Source organism: Amphiprion ocellaris, chromosome 5 (assembly GCF_022539595.1).
Source record: "Amphiprion ocellaris isolate individual 3 ecotype Okinawa chromosome 5, ASM2253959v1, whole genome shotgun sequence".
NCBI lineage: Eukaryota > Metazoa > Chordata > Actinopteri > Pomacentridae > Amphiprion > Amphiprion ocellaris.
The window spans coordinates 6,826,334-6,845,804 of NC_072770.1; the positions used below are offsets into that span (position 1 = coordinate 6,826,334).

Here is a 19,471-nt window from a genome sequence, read left to right on the forward strand (position 1 = left end):
AAAATACTCTCCATGTACTGCTTTCCTATTAATTAACTTTTTCCTTCTCATTTTCTTTCTTTCTCTTCTCTACTTTTTTCTTTGCTTCCCACTGAACTTGACACACTAATAGGTTATGAATAATTCTGTTTCAGTTTAGATGGCAATTAGCCACAATGCCAGAGGCCATTCTTCTTCCTCTCTAGTGGAGTGGTGATTTAAGACCCAGCTGAGTTAGGGTGCTCCAACCATACCGTGATCACATCATTCACTTCCTCCCACCCAGGGCTGAAACAAGAAACAGTTAACTGAGTAAACTCCCTCTCATTGATAAAGTCTTTTACTGACGTCAGTGAGCAGGACCGCTCTGACAGACACAGGAGGTCGGTCATCAAAAGGAACTTCATTAAAAAGAAACAAATGTCTAAGTTAAAAGGAAAAAAAAGGAACACAAAGCCCACAGCCAGTTCTCAGGGGCACAAAATGTGATAATGGAGTAATATTGTCACATGGTGTCTCTCTCTAGTGTTCCACCGAAAAAAATTCCACCATTGCTAATTAGCCACAGGACCACATGGAGAACAGCATGTCTTTGCTGCTGGAATTGATACATCAGAGGCAGGCGAAGCAGCTGTCGTTAGGGGGACTTAAATACAATAATTACAGCACAGACTGAGCAATGGGCTACAGGCACAAAGCCTCATCCACTGATTGAATGAAATATCATGGTAACTAAATAATGGCAATAGTCATTTTAACACAGAGGCAATAAGGTGTGAAGTAAATGGAAGGAAGCAAATACTCATCAGTGTTAAATCAACATGACTGATAGATAAGCAAGACAGATAAATAGACAGACACAAGAACAAAGTAAGTCTTTTTTTAAAAAATGTTAATCCTAGACTGAGACAGCGCGTACCTCCTCCAGCACCGAATGCTCCTCGACACATGCAGTTACAGCAGAAACACATCAATTGTATCAACTTGAATTTTCAGCTGAATCAATTCTATGACCCCCTCTGAATGCACCCTCAGGATTTGGAATCAAGTCTGTTTCTGTTAGGTCCATAGTTGAAGGAAGCAATAACCTTCCAATGGCAGACATTCTAGATCAGGATCACCGCTGAAATTTAATCAATCGCTCCGTAGTCGAGGGACCTATCTGTCTGCAAAATTTCAAGGAAAATGTGTTCATGAATTCTTGATGTCACACAGTCACAACAGTAGAAAGTAGCTGCCACAGTGATAGGAAAACAAATAATTAAATAAATAAATCCTGCATCACCCTGAAAAATCACCTCCATGTAAAATATCTTTGGTATTCATTGGGTGAGCGTGATTAATTCACTCACTGTCTGTAGTGCCATTGTTTTCCACTCTGAGCCAGCATCCATCCAATTGGTGAGCCATTTTTCAAACGCTTTCAGACAAAACCTGGACATGCAGCAGACTGAGCTAATAGGTGTTCTCAAAATTATACCAAGCCGCTTTGACACAGCTGATCACAGCATATTACGACAATCAAATTAATTAAACAGTAGTTTTTATCTGAGTGCAAGTCTGCTACAGTCTTTCCTACAAACGGGACTGACAGAAAAACAACATGGGTTATTTTTGAAATTTAGGTTTAGTGCAGTGATAAAAAAAAACAAACATGTTATAATAAGGAAAGACCTAACCACATTTCTTAAGCAAGGCAATAAAGTTACACCTGCTCTCAATAAACATGAATATCAGCAAAATATAGCTGCCAAACAATTAAGCTGGTTGCATAATTTCACATGCTTTTTACATTTTTTTCTATGAAAATTGCTCCTTCCGTGCTGGAAAACCAGCATATCTAACCAATAGTGTCAGTTTTCAAACATCTTCCCTCCGGGACCTCACATAAAACTTGAAACCTCTCACTGTTTTTGAGTGATCAAGACATTTCTCTCCTGCCTGCAGGCCTGAACCACATCCAGTTTTTCAATCATTGTCACACTGTCCAACTTTGAACAGTCTCTCCATTGCACCCCGTGTCCCACCCATGCATCCTGTTTTAACCCAAAAAATTACTCAAACCAAGATGCCACTTCAAAGATATTTCCTCGGCTTTAAAGTATAGATAACATGCAGTGGTGGTACTCACACATAACGGTGAGAAAAACATTCCCTGAAGCCAAGACAACCTTCTCCCTCGTTGCCCGGTCGTAGATGCCCACGTGGCATTCATAAGGCCCATTGTCTGAGATCCGTACCTCTGGGAGCCTGGAAAGAAAAAAAACTTTGGTGACTTGATAGTAATCTTACCATTCTTGCAATATCAATGGAAACAGAAAGCCTGCGATTAGATTGTGCATAGTTGTGCAGATAAATATTAATGCTCATATGAAAAGAGGCCAAATTAAAGCTCAGTATAGTAGAGATGATTGATTCTTCCTAACATGACAAGGATGGGACACGTAAATGATGTGTCCCATCCTTGATGATGAGATGTAGAATTTCAAAAAAATGTCACAAAGTGAGATATTGCTCTAATCACAGTGAAAGTTAAATACTTTGAATATTTGTATTTCATTGTAATCTGCTTGCATTGCCTTTTTTCTAAAGCTTTATTTCGGTGCTCCATGCACATGTTTGCTAAAACTGTAAAGGTGTGTCTAAAGATTGTGCTCTGATCAGTTTATGAACCTATATAAGGTCCTATAAGCAATGAGTCCAACATCATTTACAATAGGTTCATGTGAAATCAATGTAAAGTTCATAATTATCAGTGATTTGTCAGGTATATCCTAATTATTGTTACCAAATCAGTATAACACTGGTAGTAACTATATTATTTACTACCAGCTATATATGTAGTATATTAATGCCAGAGCTGTATACCATAACAGAGAACTTATGAATCAGTTTCAGTGTTAGCTTGTACTTTGTATGTATCATGTAGCTTAACATGCATGTATCCAACTATGTGTTATATGTTCCTTGTTCCCCACCCCCCTCTTCTTCCATCCCTCCTGCATCCCCCCATTCCTCCCCCCCCTCTGCCTCTCTACCTCTTCTGTCCCTCTCAACCCACCGGCCAGAAAGCAGATGGGTCCCCCCCCACATAAAGAGTCGGGTTCTGCTCAAGGTTTCTTCCCGTTAAAAGAAAGTTTTTTCTTGCCACTGTCGCCTTAGGGCTTGCGCTGGGGATTCAGGCATATAGGTTCTGTGAAACGTCTTGAGACAATTTGACCTGTAATTGGCGATATATAAATAAAATTGAATTGAATTGAATTGAATTGAATTGAATTGAATTGAATTGAATTGAATTGAACATAAATATACATATATACACTACTGCAAAAAGGTTTGGGGTCACCCAGACAATTTCATGTTTTCCATGAAAACTCACATTTTTATTCATGTACTAACATAACTACACAAGGCTTTTCGAATCATCAATTAACCCTTCAACACCATTAGCTAACGCAATGTAGCATTAGAACACAGGAGTGATGGTTGCTGAAAATGTTCCTCTGTACCCCATGTAGATTTTCCATTAAAAATCAGCCATTTCCAGCTAGAATAGTCATTTACCACGTTAACAATGTCTAGACTGGATTTCTGATTCATTTAATGTTGTCTTCATTGAAATAAACTGCTTTTCTTTCAAAAATAGGGACATTTCTAAGCGACCCCAAATTTATACATATGCATATATATACACACACACACACACATATATATACATATATGTATATATATGTATATATACGTGTGTGTGTGTGTGTCTGTCTGTGTGTGTGTGTATATATATATATATATATATATATGTGTGTGTGTGTGTGTGTGTGTGTGAGTGTGTGTATATATGTGCATGTATATTCAAGATCACAGTAACATGCGTTCATATTACTGTAGTCAGTGTGCTTCTCCTGAAAATCAAAAGTAAAGTATGACTGAATTGGTCCTATTTAGAATTTTTCCATTGAGAATCTATCTTGGGGTCGATGGAAAACCATAACTGAAAGTCTTCGGTTACAGGGAGAGGAAGCAAATACCTTCATAGATAATTTCTTTTATTCAGGTTAATTTAGCTTCATCTGATGCTTTTCACAGATATGTGACTAAATTCTTTGTTTTTAATTTTGCACAACAAACAAAAAGTCTTATACGTAGACTTATAAGATTACTCGTTTCTCCTTCTTTCTTTTTTTTTTAACATCCCTAATATGTAGAAGAAACACAATCCCAAACAATTATTCAGTCAGTGTTAGCGGATGACCATTTTTGAAAGAGATACGGAGCATAATCTGTATTCTGTGCCCGGCTAATATGTCAACAGTGATAATGAAAGTGAGACACTGCTCGTCACATTTAGCTCCTGTGATTTATTCTCACAAAACAGGAACAATTGTCCTTGCTGTCCGGGTGTTTCTGATGGGGACCTCTGTTGGAACAGCAGTAGGGTGCTCGCAGCAGCCGGGCTTTAATGAGTTCAGCAGCGTGTGTGTGTGTGAGTGTGTGACAGAGAGCAAACTCTTTTGGAGAGCAGTCAAATCTGATATATATACACTATATTGCCAAAAGTATTCGCTCACCTGCATGACTCGCATATGAAAGTGAAATCCCATTCCTAATACATAGGGTTCAATATGACATCGGTCCACCCTTTGCAGCTATAACAGCTTCAACTCTTCTGGGAAGGCTGTCCACAAGGTTTAGGAGTGTGTTTATGGGAATTTTTGACCATTCTTCCAGAAGCGCATTTGTGAGGTCACACACTCATGTTGGACAAGAAGGCCTGGCTCTCAGTCTCCACTCTAATTCATCCCAAAGGTGTTCTGTCAGGTTGAGGTCAGGACTCTGTGCAGGCCAGTCAAGTTCATCCACACCAGACTCTGTCATCCATGTCTTTATGGACTTATCATGACCTGGATGACTGAGAACATCCACAGATTTATTTTGTCTTTATGGACCTTGCTTTGTGCACTGGTGCACAGTCATGTTGGAAGAAGAAGGGGCCAGCTCCAAACTGTTCCCACAAAGTTGGGAGCATGGAATTGTCCAAAATGTCTTGGTATGCTGAAGCATTCAGAGTTCCTTTCACTGGAACTAAGGGGCCAAGCCCAGCTCCTGAAAAACAACCCCACACCATAATCCCCCCTCCACCAAACTTTACACTTGGCACAATGCAGTCCGACAAGTATGGTTCTCCTGGCAACCACCAAACCCAGACTCGTCCATCAGATTGCCAGATGGAGAAGCACGATTCGTCACTCCAGAGAAGGCGTCTCCACTGCTCTAGAGTCCAGTGGCGGTGTGCTTTACACCACTGCATCTGGCGCTTTGCATTGCACTTGGTGATGTATGGCTTGGATGCAGCTGCTCGGCCATGGAAACCGATTCCATGAAGCTCTCTGCTGAAGCACTGTTCTTGAGCTAATCTGAAGGCCACATGAAGTTTGAAGGTCTGTAGTGATTGACTCTGCAGAAAGTTGGCGACCTCTTGGCACTATGCGCCTCAGCATCCGCTGACCCCGCTCCGTCAGTTTACATGGCGTACCACTTGGTGGCAGAGTTGCTGTCGTTCCCACACACTTCCACTTTCTTATAATACAGCTGACAGTTGACTGTGGAATATTTAGGAGCGAGGAAATGTCACGACTGGATTTGTTGCACATGTGGCATCCTATCACAGTTCCACGCTGGAATTCACTGAGCTCCTGAGAGCGACCCATTCTTTCACAAATGATTGTAAAAGCAGTCTGCATGCCTAGGTGCTTGATTTTATACACCTGTGGCCATGGAAGTGATTGGAACACCTGATTCTGATTATTTGGATGGGTGAGCGAATACTTTTTTTTATATATATATATATATATATATACATATACACAAGGGGTGGACGCGATTAAAAAATTTATCTAATTAATTACAGACTTTGTAATTAATTAATCGCAATTTGCAGTTTTGTCAAATAGCAATATTTGACACAATAAGTGAAGTTTTTCAATTCAAATAAAATTGTGGTTGACAGTTAAATCAATGAATAGACATATACGTGTTTATAATTTAAAATTTATTTTAAAAAAAGGAAAATGATATATAGACATATAGAAAAAAGTGATTTTGATGACAAAGCCTGAATTTAGTAGTTTTTTCCACTGTATGGCACATAAAATCAGCATAAGTAGTTCAAGGAGCTTCAGAAAGTTGAAAATCCAGATTCATTCTGTTTTCATCATTTCTGGGTCTGATAAATGGTGTAATTTTGATAGTTCTTTTTATAAGAACATCAATTTTTATTTATGTAAATTTTTTATAAGCAAAAAGTTCATAATTAAGTTATTAAAAGAGATATTTTTGTTGTTTAGGTTATTCCTCCTACAAGGAGGCAGAGCCTCGACGGAGTAAAAACTTAAACCACAAAAATGTTGCATTTTTCATCTGTCTGCTACATTCAGATTACTGCAAATCTAAGTGCAATTATAGCGATTTTATTCAACATTTTAAGACTTTCTGTAAACTCAAGCACTGTCTAGAAAAGTGGTCTATTATGGGATGGCTACACCGTTAGCCGTTAGCATGACTTGTAGCTAACGTTAGCTCTTGTGGTAACAGCAAAATGTTTTACATTGAGGTGATACCGTCGGCTTGAAGTGACGCAGTGATCAGAAAACTCTTTGTTGTACAATTTACACACAACCAGGCTTTTATCCAAGCTGCCATTGGGAAGATTTTTAAAAGAAAACTTTCTACCCAACAAGCTCAATCTCGTCTTCCTTCACTGTTCAACAGTGCCTAACTTCACTCAGTGCTTCCTGTGCTTCTTTTTCATGGCTACAAACAGACTTTAGGTTCATTACCGCCACCTACTGGGCTGGAGTGTTCATCAGCGTTGCCGGTGTGCCAGAAATGAGGGAACTAAGGAGGGTGCAAATAATGGCGTTATTATTTTTAACGTGCTATTTTCGCTGTAATTAATTAATCGAAATTAACGCGTTAAAGCCCCAGCCCTAATATATATGTGTGTGTGTGTGTGTGTGTGTGTGTGTGTGTATATATATATATATATATATATATATATTTTTTTTTTTTTTTCTCCTTGTTCAACATCTATCTTTGAACTACCCTTGAGCAAGGCACTTTAACCTCAACTGAAATGGATAACACTGAATGAATTTAGATTTTTTTTTTGTCTCTTTTTTTTTAGTATTGCCCATGAGAAGTGAAAACTCACACGTGTATTTTGCACTGTTGTTTGGTTTGTCACATCTTTGAAAATTCAATCCTAAATCATCAAACAGTGCCCAGCAGGTAGACTAAACCACAGAAATGCATAACAAATGTCAGGCTTTGGATTTTGGTCTGCTGATGGGACAAAGCCTGTCTTTTATATCTTCATGTGCTTTGTGTTGTCTATATCCTAGAGTCTTTTGAAATCCGAAAATATGTATTAAAACCTAATGAAACATGACCAGGAGTTTAAACACTGTCTGCTTCCCTGACTCACAATGATAGATAAGATTATAGATAACACGTGATCAAGTCTGACTCAGTCTTCAGTACATAACCCAAAGCCAGAAAGCAGTTTTACACTCGCAACTTCAAGTGAGAAAGTCAAGTCTTGCTGAATGTACTAATCACAAACAAATGTGTGAAAAATCAAGAGTGAGCACCTCAAGATATAAAGCAGGGATTTCTCTGCCAGGCCTTCCTTGAGGGATGAGCATAAAACAAGCAAGTCGTCTTTTTTTTTTTCCCACCACAGAGTAAAAATGATGAGAATAGCACAGTGAATCTCTCTCTGTGGTGGTGGGGGGTAATTGGCTTTGTCTTTGTAAATGCTGATGTAGCCCATTGCTTTGTTTTTACAAACAAAGCCGTAGTTCTGTTATCCATAATCCTGACTGCGGCATTCAGGGATTCAAACCAAGATGTAGAAAAAAAAGAACCCACCGAACGCAAAGAAAAGGAAGCCAGAGATGAGATAATTCAAGGTGTGGAAATATTGCTGGAAGAAAAGGGTGACGAGGCCACAAAGAAAAACCCCAAACCACAGCATTTCTAAGTGGCTGCCTGCTTCTGGAGTCTCTCCCAGCTTGACAGAAAGACATGTCCATCAGAATTTGGAGCAGGGAAAGAGGAAAGGTTGTAGTCCTTACATTGAGACTTTTGTTAAATATTAAGACTGGGGGAATGAATTTTTCAGCACCCCCTCTAATCTTTCATGTCATGCACTTCGAAGGTGCTAGTTCACTGAGATTTGGTTCACAGAAATTGAACTCTGATTCTGAGAGTCTTGAAACTCTTACTGGTCTCTCAGCTAATGTTTGAAATTTTTATTGGAATAGAATCACCATTTAAGTGGGAGAACTGAAAATGTTGATATACGATATATTAAAGATTTTCATTGCTCTTATTACTCTGGCAAGGAAAGCAGTGGAGTTATGTGACGATCAGTGTTGATTTGTCTGTCTGTCTGCGTGTCTGTTAGCAACATTACTGAAAAACAGACTAACGGATTTGGATGAAATTTTCAGGGAAGGTCAGAAATGACACAAGGACCAACTGATTAGATTTTGGCAGTGACGTAGCTTGTATTCTTTATCCACGGATTTGTTAAAGATTTCTGCATCATTGCGAAATAGCGGCACGCTGTCACTGTAACTATGACAACAAGTGAACAATATGTAAGCTGCCTGCTGATGATCACATGATTGCGATCCTACTACAAATGCACCGCTGTGGATTTATTGGGACTTATCCATCGGAAGTAATACAAGGAACAATTGATTAAATTGTGGGAGTGTTTCCGAGTCCCATCAATTCTGGCCGCCCGCTACATATTTAAGTCACATGATTCGGTGTCCGTACATAACGTACACATGTATAACACTGTGCTCAGCTCAAGGTTATTTTGTTTGTGGGTACATCTATATTAAATGGCCACATCCTATGTTGCTGTTGATGTTCTGATCATCAATACCTAATAAACAAATGCTGCATTTCTTTTTTTAAGTTATTTTTTGGCCATTTTTCACAGACAGACAGGAAAGTAGGGAGAAGAATGGGGAGGAAGACCTGCAGCAAAGGACTGTGAGCTGAAATTGAACCCAGGCTGCTGCATTGGGAACTATAGTCCTTGTTCATGGGTCGTCCACACAACCTGTTGAGCTATCTGAGGGAATGAACAGCCTTGGTAGAGTACTGCATTCTCAAATAAGCCCAAATAAATCGAAGTAGCATGAAAGTAAATAACAGTTTAAAGAGCACTTAGGCCTGTTTACCAACAGTGATGAACAGAGTACGAATATCCTCCTTCCATAACTAAAGTGTAGTGGCACTAAAGTTATTGTTGGAGTGTCGATGCATGAATTCAATCTATATTTGTCCTATTTAATTGCTTTTTAGACCGTTTGTAAATCATTCCGTGCTTTACTTTATGGTGATATTCTGGATTTTATTTGTCATTTGCAAAAACCAATTAGCAATGACACACATCAGGGCAGATGCTTGGATGAAAAAAAGAGAACCAATAAAACAAACAAACAAAAGCAAAAGCCACTGCCTTACAGACAAAATTTTTATCAGCACAACCTAGGTATGGAAGATAAGTTACCAAATTGGTAATTGAATAAACAATGTCCTGCAAACAGCATTAAACACACCACAAAATCGTATGTGTACACCAAAAAAAAAAAAAAAAAACTAACAACAAAAAGAAAAAAAAACAGCACATACACAGTGGAGATCGATAGCAATGGACCCCCATGGAGGCGCAGCAAAAACAGCACACCGCAAAGAGAGATCGATTGTCCCCCAGGAGTTGCATCTGAAAGCTCTTTCCTGTTATGTAGGGCTTCCTCCAGAACTCCTCCTGCCTACAAATGCAAGCAAATGCAACCGCCTGGATGGAGAGTGAAAAAGAGCACTCTTGACAGAGTGCTGTCTGATAGCTCATCAAGTCAATCTCTGCATCAAATTAACTAGCACATTGTCAGATACTTTTTCTAGCCTGAAGCATTATGGGTGAATGGGTCAGGACTGGCAACTGTAAGTCAGTATACACTTGATGAAAACCAGAGATAAATTGCCCATAGAGGAGTGAGGTGTGTAATCACCCATGTTTCCTTAAGGAAGAAGCATGAAACAAAATGATAAGGATAAAGCTGTGATTCAGTGAGTGCCAAAGCAAGTGTGATTGGCTTTGTGCTCGCTGGTTATATTATAGTAAGTGCTGATGTAGCTCATCCTTCTGTTCTTATCCACAAAGCTGTGCTTCTGTTGTTTGCTCACCTAAGTACTGCATTCATGGATTCCAATCCACACAAATACAGAGAAGAGTACAGTGATAAAAAGGTAGAAAGGATGGAGGTATTACTGGAAGAAGAGTAAAGGCCCAAAATGAAGCCGTACAAAAAGAGGCTTTCTGCTGATTACAGGAGCTCTAAAGCTTCAATTCAATGTGCATTGAATAGGTTATGCATTACTCATTATTCATCACCAATTTAAGATGCTTGACTTATCACACCCTACAAATATTTCTTACAATAAAAGCTCAAATACTCTTCTTTTACACCTTAAAAATAACATTGGTGAGATGATCCTTGAATATCTTCAAAAAGTGATTTGGTGTCATTTCATTCTCACTGGGAACAATTTGCAACAACATTTTGTCATCCTCTGCTCATTTATTTATATTTTTATTCATCTTGTTTTTGCAAAAGCCTCACAGAATAATGCATAATTGCTATACAGTCACTATGAATCTGTCATAGTCTATCTGTCTATTTTAAGAAGTGAACCATGTGATATGTTGCACTTACATACAGTATCAGTATGGAGAGATGTGGTGCTTATAGAACTGAAGTATTCTAAGTTTCTATGTTTTAGCTACATGTTACAGTATGCTAGTGCGTGTGCAATGCAGTCTAATGCACACTGTCGGCACACATTGCCAAACCATGGTAATAGAGATTTCGATTGTTTAGACTAACAGCAAGACTTTTAATTTTCCACATTAAAATAAAATTAGGGCTGCACAGTGGCTTGGTGGTTATACCTTCGCCTTGCAGCTAAAAAATCCTTGGTTTGCGTCCTGGCCTTCCCGCTACCTTTCTGCATACATAGGTTTTTTCTAGGTTCTCCTGCTTCTTCCCACAGTCCAAAAACATGCTGAGGTTAATTGGTGACTCTAAATTGTCCATAGGTGTGGATGTGAGTGTGATTGTTTGTCTGTATGTAGCTCTGCGATAGACTGGCAACCTGTCCAGGATGTCCCCTGCCTTCATCCTAAGTCAGCTGGGATAGACTCCAGCCCTCCTGTGACCCTAATGGGGATTAAGCAGTGTTTAGATAATGGGTGGATCGATGGAAACTAAAATTAAAAATGACCCTTTCACAAGGTTAGCTACATATAGAGGCCTGGGTAGGCTGATTCACTAAAACTACTTGGTTAGGATTAGGAAATATCATGGTTTGGGTTAAAATGTACCATTTGACAACATGATGGAAGCTTCTCCATTTTTCGCGGTTCCCATGGTGAACAATCCCACCCTACTAGGGTGACCAGACGTCCCGATTTACCCGGGACCGTCCCGTTTTTGAGCCCTGCGTCCCGTGTCCCAGCGGATTTTACTACCCCCATTGTTTTGTCCCGTTTTTATACAAGCGCGGTCCCGGGCGTCCTGGCTTTTTCTTTCTTCCCCTCGTCAATCAACACGCACCACACTACATGTTATTAGCCAAAATAGTGCATTATGGTTAAAACGTGTTGTCTTTGGGCCATGTATATGTCAATCAAAGTGTTGTCATGGTAATTTATATATGAACCTATTAAAAAACTTGTCGGCCCTCCGTGTGTCTGTATCTTGATGCTCATTGGTCCGTGGTGTTGTGTTTATACGTTCACAACAGCCAGCTCCACGCCGCGGCTCGAATGAATCAGTTCACCGGCACAACATGCCAAAAAGAAAATCGAGGCTAACTACAGAGCTCCTGGAGCAATACAGCTTTTTAAGAAAAGTTTCGGGAAACGAAAATGCAGCATTTTGTTCACTGTGTAAGTGTGAGTTTTCCGTTTCTCATGGTGGAAAAGCCGACGTGCAGAGCCACAGCAAAACTAGCAAACACAAGAGGTGGGAACAGGCGGGAAGTAGCTCTGTTAGCGCATTTTATGGACCTGCAGCTGCTGGCGATCAAGAACTTAAACGTGCTGCTCAGGAGGCCACATTTGCCTACCACCTGGTGAGACACAATCAAAGCTTTCGTTTCGTTTCGAAAAAATGCGCTCCACAGGGGCATTTGTGCCAGGAATCCTGGCACAAATGCCCCTGTGGAGCGCATTTTTTCAATAATGAACAATACATGGACTGATGAGAGAAACCACATGTTGTTGGACACTTTGAAAGCACTGCTTATTACTCGGGTTAACATTCATGTTAGCTGCTCTGAGTTTTATGAAAGCATAACTCCAAACCATAGCTTCCTTAAAAAGGTACACTCAAGTTTGAAGTATTAAAGTGGAATAGAATTCCCATCTTCATTACATAAGTGCAAATTTTGATTGTTTTGTTCACCTGTTTTTGTGGTGAAATGTTTAATGGTTTAAATTCCACTTAATTTACCAATTATTTTACTTCCATAATATATTGAGAGTCAAATGTGTTCATGCTGTAAAACATTCATTGACTTCAATAAATTTCTTCTTGCAGAGAATCTGTCGTGTAACGTTATATGTTTGGGTCAAAATTTAGTGTCCCAGTTTTTAATTTTGAAAATCTGGTCACCCTACACCCTACGTAATATATAATTGGTGGGCAAAAAGGGGATGACAGTTGAAAAGCAATGCAATATATGTCAACAATATGTTGATTAAAATTGGTTATATGTCACAAATGTAACCCAGAAGAAGATACTCTTCCCTCAAACTGTAATTGAGTAGATCATTTCTAGGAGACAGGGCTCATTACAACAGGTCTAGTTTTCACTACATAACTCATCTTTGGCTGTTTCATCAGTTTGATGATGCAATATAAACTTTAAATTCATATCCTCAGTCTTTGTTTATTACTTTGCGGAGTATAATCACAAAACAGCAGTAACACCTCCACCCACAGAAGAAATTCTCTCCTTTTTATGTAGGAAGTCTCAGTAGACAGCACCTTTGCCTTCAATGTAAGCTGAGAGAGAAGATTTTAATCTGCAGCTGTAATCAAAATAAAAACCTTTGAACCTCTGTTTATATACATTTAAACTGTTTTCCCAATTATATTTGGGAAGCAAAGTAATCACTGCACAACACTGTGAATTCAACTCCAGTACAGTTATGCACAGCACTTTGAAAGTATCCATGTTGTTCCACACTATACAGTATTAAAACTATATTTTAAAGTTCGACAGGTTGCAGCAAGTCTTCCAATACTTAAAATTTAACAACAGTCAACACAGTCCCACGTTTACACAAAATTAGTGTGTGGTTTCAAAAGTTCACACCATCATTTAGCTCGGAGTTTAATTGCTGGCATGTTATCAGTACAGTCAATGCCAAGTTTGACTCAATATTTAACTTACTTGTAGAGTTGATTTTGTATTAAAAAAAACAAAATACTGTAGGCAGTCAATTTATAATCCCCAATTCCACTCCCACACAGAATACAATACCATAAAAAAAAAATACAAATAAATAAATACAAGTTTGCGGTTCAAGTGAAATTGTATTGTGAACAAGCACACAACATACATAAACAGCAAAAAAAAGCACTCAGAGAGCGCAGTACTCTGCCAAGGCTGCTCAGTCATTACATCATTTCTGACGGCTGAAAAAAATCATGGCAGAAATCACGACACTCTACAATGAAGCCATTTAATATGGATGTAAACACAAACAAAATGACCTGTTATGTTTTATACAAGTGTACGTTATATATGGATACCGAATCACGTGACCTAATTATGTAGCAGGCGCCAGGAATTGATGAGGCTTGCAAACACGGGGGAAGATTGTGGCTTTGGAAATGAGTATGATGTGTCTCAAGGCAAGGTGGACTTTTTGCTTTAAACCAGAGATCTTTCTCTAACCTTAACCAAGGCTTGCGATGCTTTAATAATGCTTTATTCACGACGAGAGGATATTATATAATAAATAAAAGATATGCAAAATACTTTGTCAATGAACACTTTAGCCCCAACATTTTTGCCGCTTACCAGATATTTACGCATTCCCTGTTGATTTAGTTGCATAAAAACACAATTCAGTTAGTCTCATAAATGATACCACTAACAATTTGTTACTGTTTCATTTGTTGTTTAAAGTTGCATAAAGGTTATGGACATAGTTAAAAGAAACCAATGTTGAGTGTGGGTAGCAGACGGGAGGAGAAACACAGTCTCCACCATTTTATGCCCTCCCACGCTCAAACATTTAACTATGGATTTTTTAAAAAAAGTCTCTATTATAGGTTAAACCTACGCATGCCCTTGATGTGCTGCATTCATCTTTTATGACAAATTTAAGGGTGTTTAATAAGAAAAAAAATATATAAAGCAGACTCCTGCTGCCAATTTGAGCTTGAATACTGGAGGTCCTTCAAACTTCCAGTGTCAGCTACATGTAAGATGTGTCGTTTGTTTTACAAGGACTAATCTATGTATTGTCACTTGAATACAGAGGATGTTATAGCTGCTTCCATTCGTTAAAAGATTATGACTAATAGCTGTCAAAGCCAGACGAGACTGGGGAATCTTAGATTAAGTCAATATCTGTGTCATTTCTGAAACTGTCTAAAAACTGAAAGCCAGAATAGATGAAATAAAGTGTTTCATATATTTACAGTATTATAGCACAATAATGACAGGTTTCTGTTAGAACAGGGATTCTACAAAAGGAGGGCAGAAAAGGTTAAATTTACTGCAAAATTCTCCAAAAGAAGCAGAATATTGTATTGAGGCATTCATTTTTAGCTGGACCTGGATTTGTATGACTGCCAAGGCTTTGCACAGATTTGCCATTCTCAGGTGGAAATGGGAGATTTGAGTGAGTAAAAACATCTACTTGTTGCATTTCAAGTAGTGTTGATCATCGGTGATACATCATAAACCATGAGGAGCAGAACATTTTTCTTGACTTGAAGAATAGTATGATTGTGGTAGGAGTTCACATTTCTCCCTGGTCGACTAACAAAGGCTAAGCATTCTGACACAGATGCAGGTGCAGGTAAAGCATCCGGATTGCTGTGGTGCAGCAAACTTTGTCCCTCTCCTGTGTATGTGTGTGTGTGGGTGTTCATGCGTAGAGGGGGTCATGTCTTCTGCTTTCGCGTGCATTCATGTTTCCATGTGTGGATGTGTGTACACCATTCCGCCGCAATGATGCCTACTCTCCCAAAGGGATAGTAGGACTGTCCAGATAAATCATCTTCAGTTGGGCAGCCGCACCGCACGGGAGAAAAGACGGAGAAAAAAAATACAATGAAGTAGCAACGTACATGAACTGAATCACAAAAAGAAAAAAAAAATAACAGCAGCATAAAGATCAGATGAAGGGGAAAGATGAAAGTGGGATCGTTACAAAAGGACGTAAAGTGTGAAGCATCCTAGCTTTGAATCAAGTTCTAGGTGTGATGCGCGGCCAGCACTTCTTTTGTGTTGCTGAACATCGAGATAGTAATATCTGGAGGAGCAGAAGAGCCAGAGCAGAGGGAGTGAGAAATGAGGAGATGTGAAGACAGCTGCCAGCCGTATTGTTGAAGCCTGGGGTAAAAGAAAGCAGTTCTCAGGGCGCCATGAACGTGTAATTAAGCCAGCCAGAGCCAGATGACTCCTCCCACTACTACTCTCTGTTTCCCTGTTTCTTCACTCTTAGTAAAACCGGTTAATGCATACATAGTGGGGCTGTGTGTGCTGAGGATCATTGGGGCTTCACATGTTCACCTCCATGATAATGTGCAAGAGATGAGCACAGCTACCTGGGATGTATGCACCACTGAGGCTGGATTAAGGAGCAGTGTGGCCAGATGTTAGCTAAATCTTTAACACTGAACTCCTTATCCTGAGCAGAGTTTCTGATTAGAGATTGTCACTACCTCCTGTCCTCATGTAATAACACACTGACCCCATCGCCAGGTCACTCCAGTGTGGCCTCATCTGACCAACAGCAGATGGCTGGGAATGAAGTTGTATAGCAGAGAGCAGGAGTTCATCTTAGTGCATACTATCACGGTGTCAGGAGGTTGTTTGATTTTAAAGCAAGTTTAATATGTTACAATTCACCAGAGCTGCAAAACAAATCCAGTATGAGAAGAGTTGAATAAGAAACCAGTCATGTTGATTGATCTTGATTTCGAGGCTTACCGGACAGTTGATTGATACACAAGGTCTTCACGTCTGCGGTAGTCCTCCATGTGGGAGTAATTTGTATTAAACATAGCATCGTAGGTGAAGATTTTCTGCTTTATGGTACCTCCATCTGTGACCTGTGAAGCACAAAGAGAGAATGTTAGTGAGGTGATTCCTCTAATGACGGATGACAGGACTTGCCTTTTGGCCCCCTGAGCTCCTGTTATGAATAAATAGTTGTCCCATGGCCTACAGGGTAGATCCTGCCTGCAGTTACCTCATTTATTCACGATAAGTTCATTCCATATAATGTCTAAAAGCAAGAGATTGAAAACCTGCTGACGTGATAACATCACAGAGGCAGTCTCTTAGGCGGCTACTGGCCTGTGCTCATGCACATGAGTCTTAAGTCTTAATGAAGACTGACACAGCGTGGTGTTCTGTATGTGTCAAGCAGTCTGCTTTTTTGCAGAGGTAATGGCATGTGACGAGATACTGCAAAGGTAACGGGATAGGATATTCAAAACACTGGTCTCATCTCGTTTTTTTCCTGGGCACGGTAGATGATGGAGTAGCTCTTTCCTTTCTAATATTCACGGGAGTGCTAAAGTCACTTAGCATTTGAATGACGGTGATTTTACCTCTTCTCAGAAGCCACAGACAGCCATAAAGGAAACGGGGTGACAGGATTTTAATGGAGCCACTAATGCTGCTTTGAAGAAAGAAATTGTTGGTGGGCCAGGGATCCTTCTTCTGTTTGCCAGTGAAGATGCTGTCATTCTGGTCCAATCCAATCCCTTTAGCGAGGTAAACAATGTCAAAGCATTTCATGATTAGTCTGTATAATGTATACGGTACAAGCTAAATTGTATTTGTATGAGCAAACAATCATTCCCTGTGCATGTGAGGTAGCTCTATAACCTCTGCCTCCAGAGAAGGCATGGCGCCTCAGGCTTAGTTTGCTAAGTGGTGCTGCACAGGGAGCTGACAACGCTTAAACAACCGAGAGCAACAGGAGACTGGAAATACATCACCTTTGTCACCTGTAACAAACAACCTCTTATTGGCTACATGTCACCTTTGTCCTCTGATATTTGGAGGACTTTTGCCGAATTTGAAATATTAAATGTTAGGATGCTGGCTTGCAACATTTTTTTAAAGCATTCCTCCACTCATACATATGATTTTTACATTTTGTTGAAACCATTCGACAAAGAAAGGTTTTAGCACCCTTGTCAACAACCTGAGAGTATTGTGGCCATCTGCTCGGTTTGAATATTAATTCAGAGGTGTAGACACCGAACGATGATGTGGCTTCATTCTGAGCTACAGAACAGGGAGCGGCGACAGGAAAAGGTCAGCCTCTAAAAGCAAAGCCATGTTTCAAAATTGTGCTTTCCAACCACCCAGACTTGTGTCGCAACTGTAGTTACAGTAATGGTCCTTTTAGAAACATCACCATAGGGAATCAAAAGGCATTTCTGTCTGACATAGCTGTTGAACACCTTATGTGACATGGATTCTACAGAGTTTTAAAAGAATACCAGTCTTAACATTCTTCTTATAGAGCGCTCATACACAGGCATTCCGTTTGGTATCATCAATATGATAGTAATAATGAGCTTTATCAATAGCCTCACAAAGGGATTTTTTAAAAGATGACATTAATAAAACACTCAAACAACAATAAAACATAAATACATACAAGATGAATGGGTCTCATATATGACATTCAGCACCACTGGGTGTCACACTTGAGCACCAGCATTTCAGAGTAAAACAGACAGACGTGTTGGCCACAGATGGAGCTCGTTCTTCTCTATGGATACTATCATTCCTCAATATCCTTACATAGCAAATGATTGCTTCCTGCTACAGTATTGCTATATTATTCTTGTTTATCTAAGATACAGCGGATCTAAGATGTAGCCTGGGCTCATATGGGGGGTTAGGAGACCCTTGGTACCCTTGAAAGCCTTTAAAGTCAACTATAAATTTTTTTGAAATTTTTTTGAAATTTTTAAAGTTTTTTCATCCCTTTGTTGGCTTTATGAAACAGGTTAGTAGAGAGGCAGACAGGAAAGTATGGAAAAGACCTGCAGTCAAGGGCTGTGAGCCGGAAACGAACCCAGGCCATTTCATTGGGGACTATAGCCCCTGTTAATGGGTCGCCCACTTAACCAGTTGTGCTACCTGGGCAACCAAGTCAACTCTAACATTTTAAAATCAATGCAAAAACTAACAGAGCCAGTGCAGGAAGTCAAGCATCGGAGTTCCATGATATTGTTTTTCGGAGTTAGTGACAATCCTTGCAGTAGGATTCTGAACCAACTGAAGGTGATGGAAGGAAGCCTGAGTAATTTAGCGCACTGCAGAAATTTAAAAGTACATAATATTATATGCATATTAAAAAAGAAGCATGGACAGCCCTGAGCAGATCCTGAAAAGATAGGAAGGACCACTGTTTATAATTAACTTGAAAAAAATAGAACCGTCCTGTTTAAAAAAAACAAAAACAAAACGTGGTCATCAAAACACAGGCCATGATTTCAATCAATCTACATGATACCTATACTGGAAGCTGCAAGACAGTACATTTTACTGGATTAACAATAAAATGTCATAAAGTGATGTACATTACAGATTAGTACACCATGAGACAAACATCAATATCAATGAATTATGCAGCTAAACTGTCATCTGAAATTTGGAAGTTGCATTTCCAGTTATTCTCTTGTAGCTTTTTCATTTTCATTCATTAACAGTGCTTGGGAAAGTGATTACACCTGTGAGACTAGATCAAATATATTTCAGCTCACCAAAGGAATTTTCCTTATTTCTATTTGTATTTTTCAAAAACACATCTGATTATGTCCCTGCAGAATATTCTGCTACTAATATTACGTGCAAACAACCAAAGTCAGACAGCAAAGCCAAATCATTTGTATTGGTCCTCATTACTATTATTATTATTATTTTTTTGATTGCTTGTTCAAAACTACACAAAATCCTTCATCAAAGACTTCAAGTCAAATTAATTTCTAAGTCTAAGCATCATTAACATGGAACCAGCTGTTAAAATTTTAACTTTCACATTTTGCATTAGCATATCAATGCTTTTTTGGAGATGTATTAACTATTCAATACAGCACATGGGACAACATCAAACCAGGACAGAATACAT

General features: G+C 39.3%; 1 protein-coding gene across 2 annotated transcripts in view; it reads right to left on the reverse strand.

The window, feature by feature from the left end:
• The window catches only part of igsf21a (immunoglobin superfamily, member 21a), a 221,309-nt gene that overhangs the window by 97,454 nt on the left and 104,384 nt on the right, over positions 1-19,471 (reverse strand). For both annotated transcript variants that reach the window (XM_055010717.1, XM_055010716.1), the window contains exons 3-4: positions 16,303-16,424; positions 2,111-2,229 (exon numbers count right to left, since the gene is read on the reverse strand). In XM_055010717.1, coding sequence (XP_054866692.1) covers positions 2,111-2,229; positions 16,303-16,424 — 241 coding nt within the window. The remainder of the gene's footprint in view (positions 1-2,110; positions 2,230-16,302; positions 16,425-19,471) is intronic.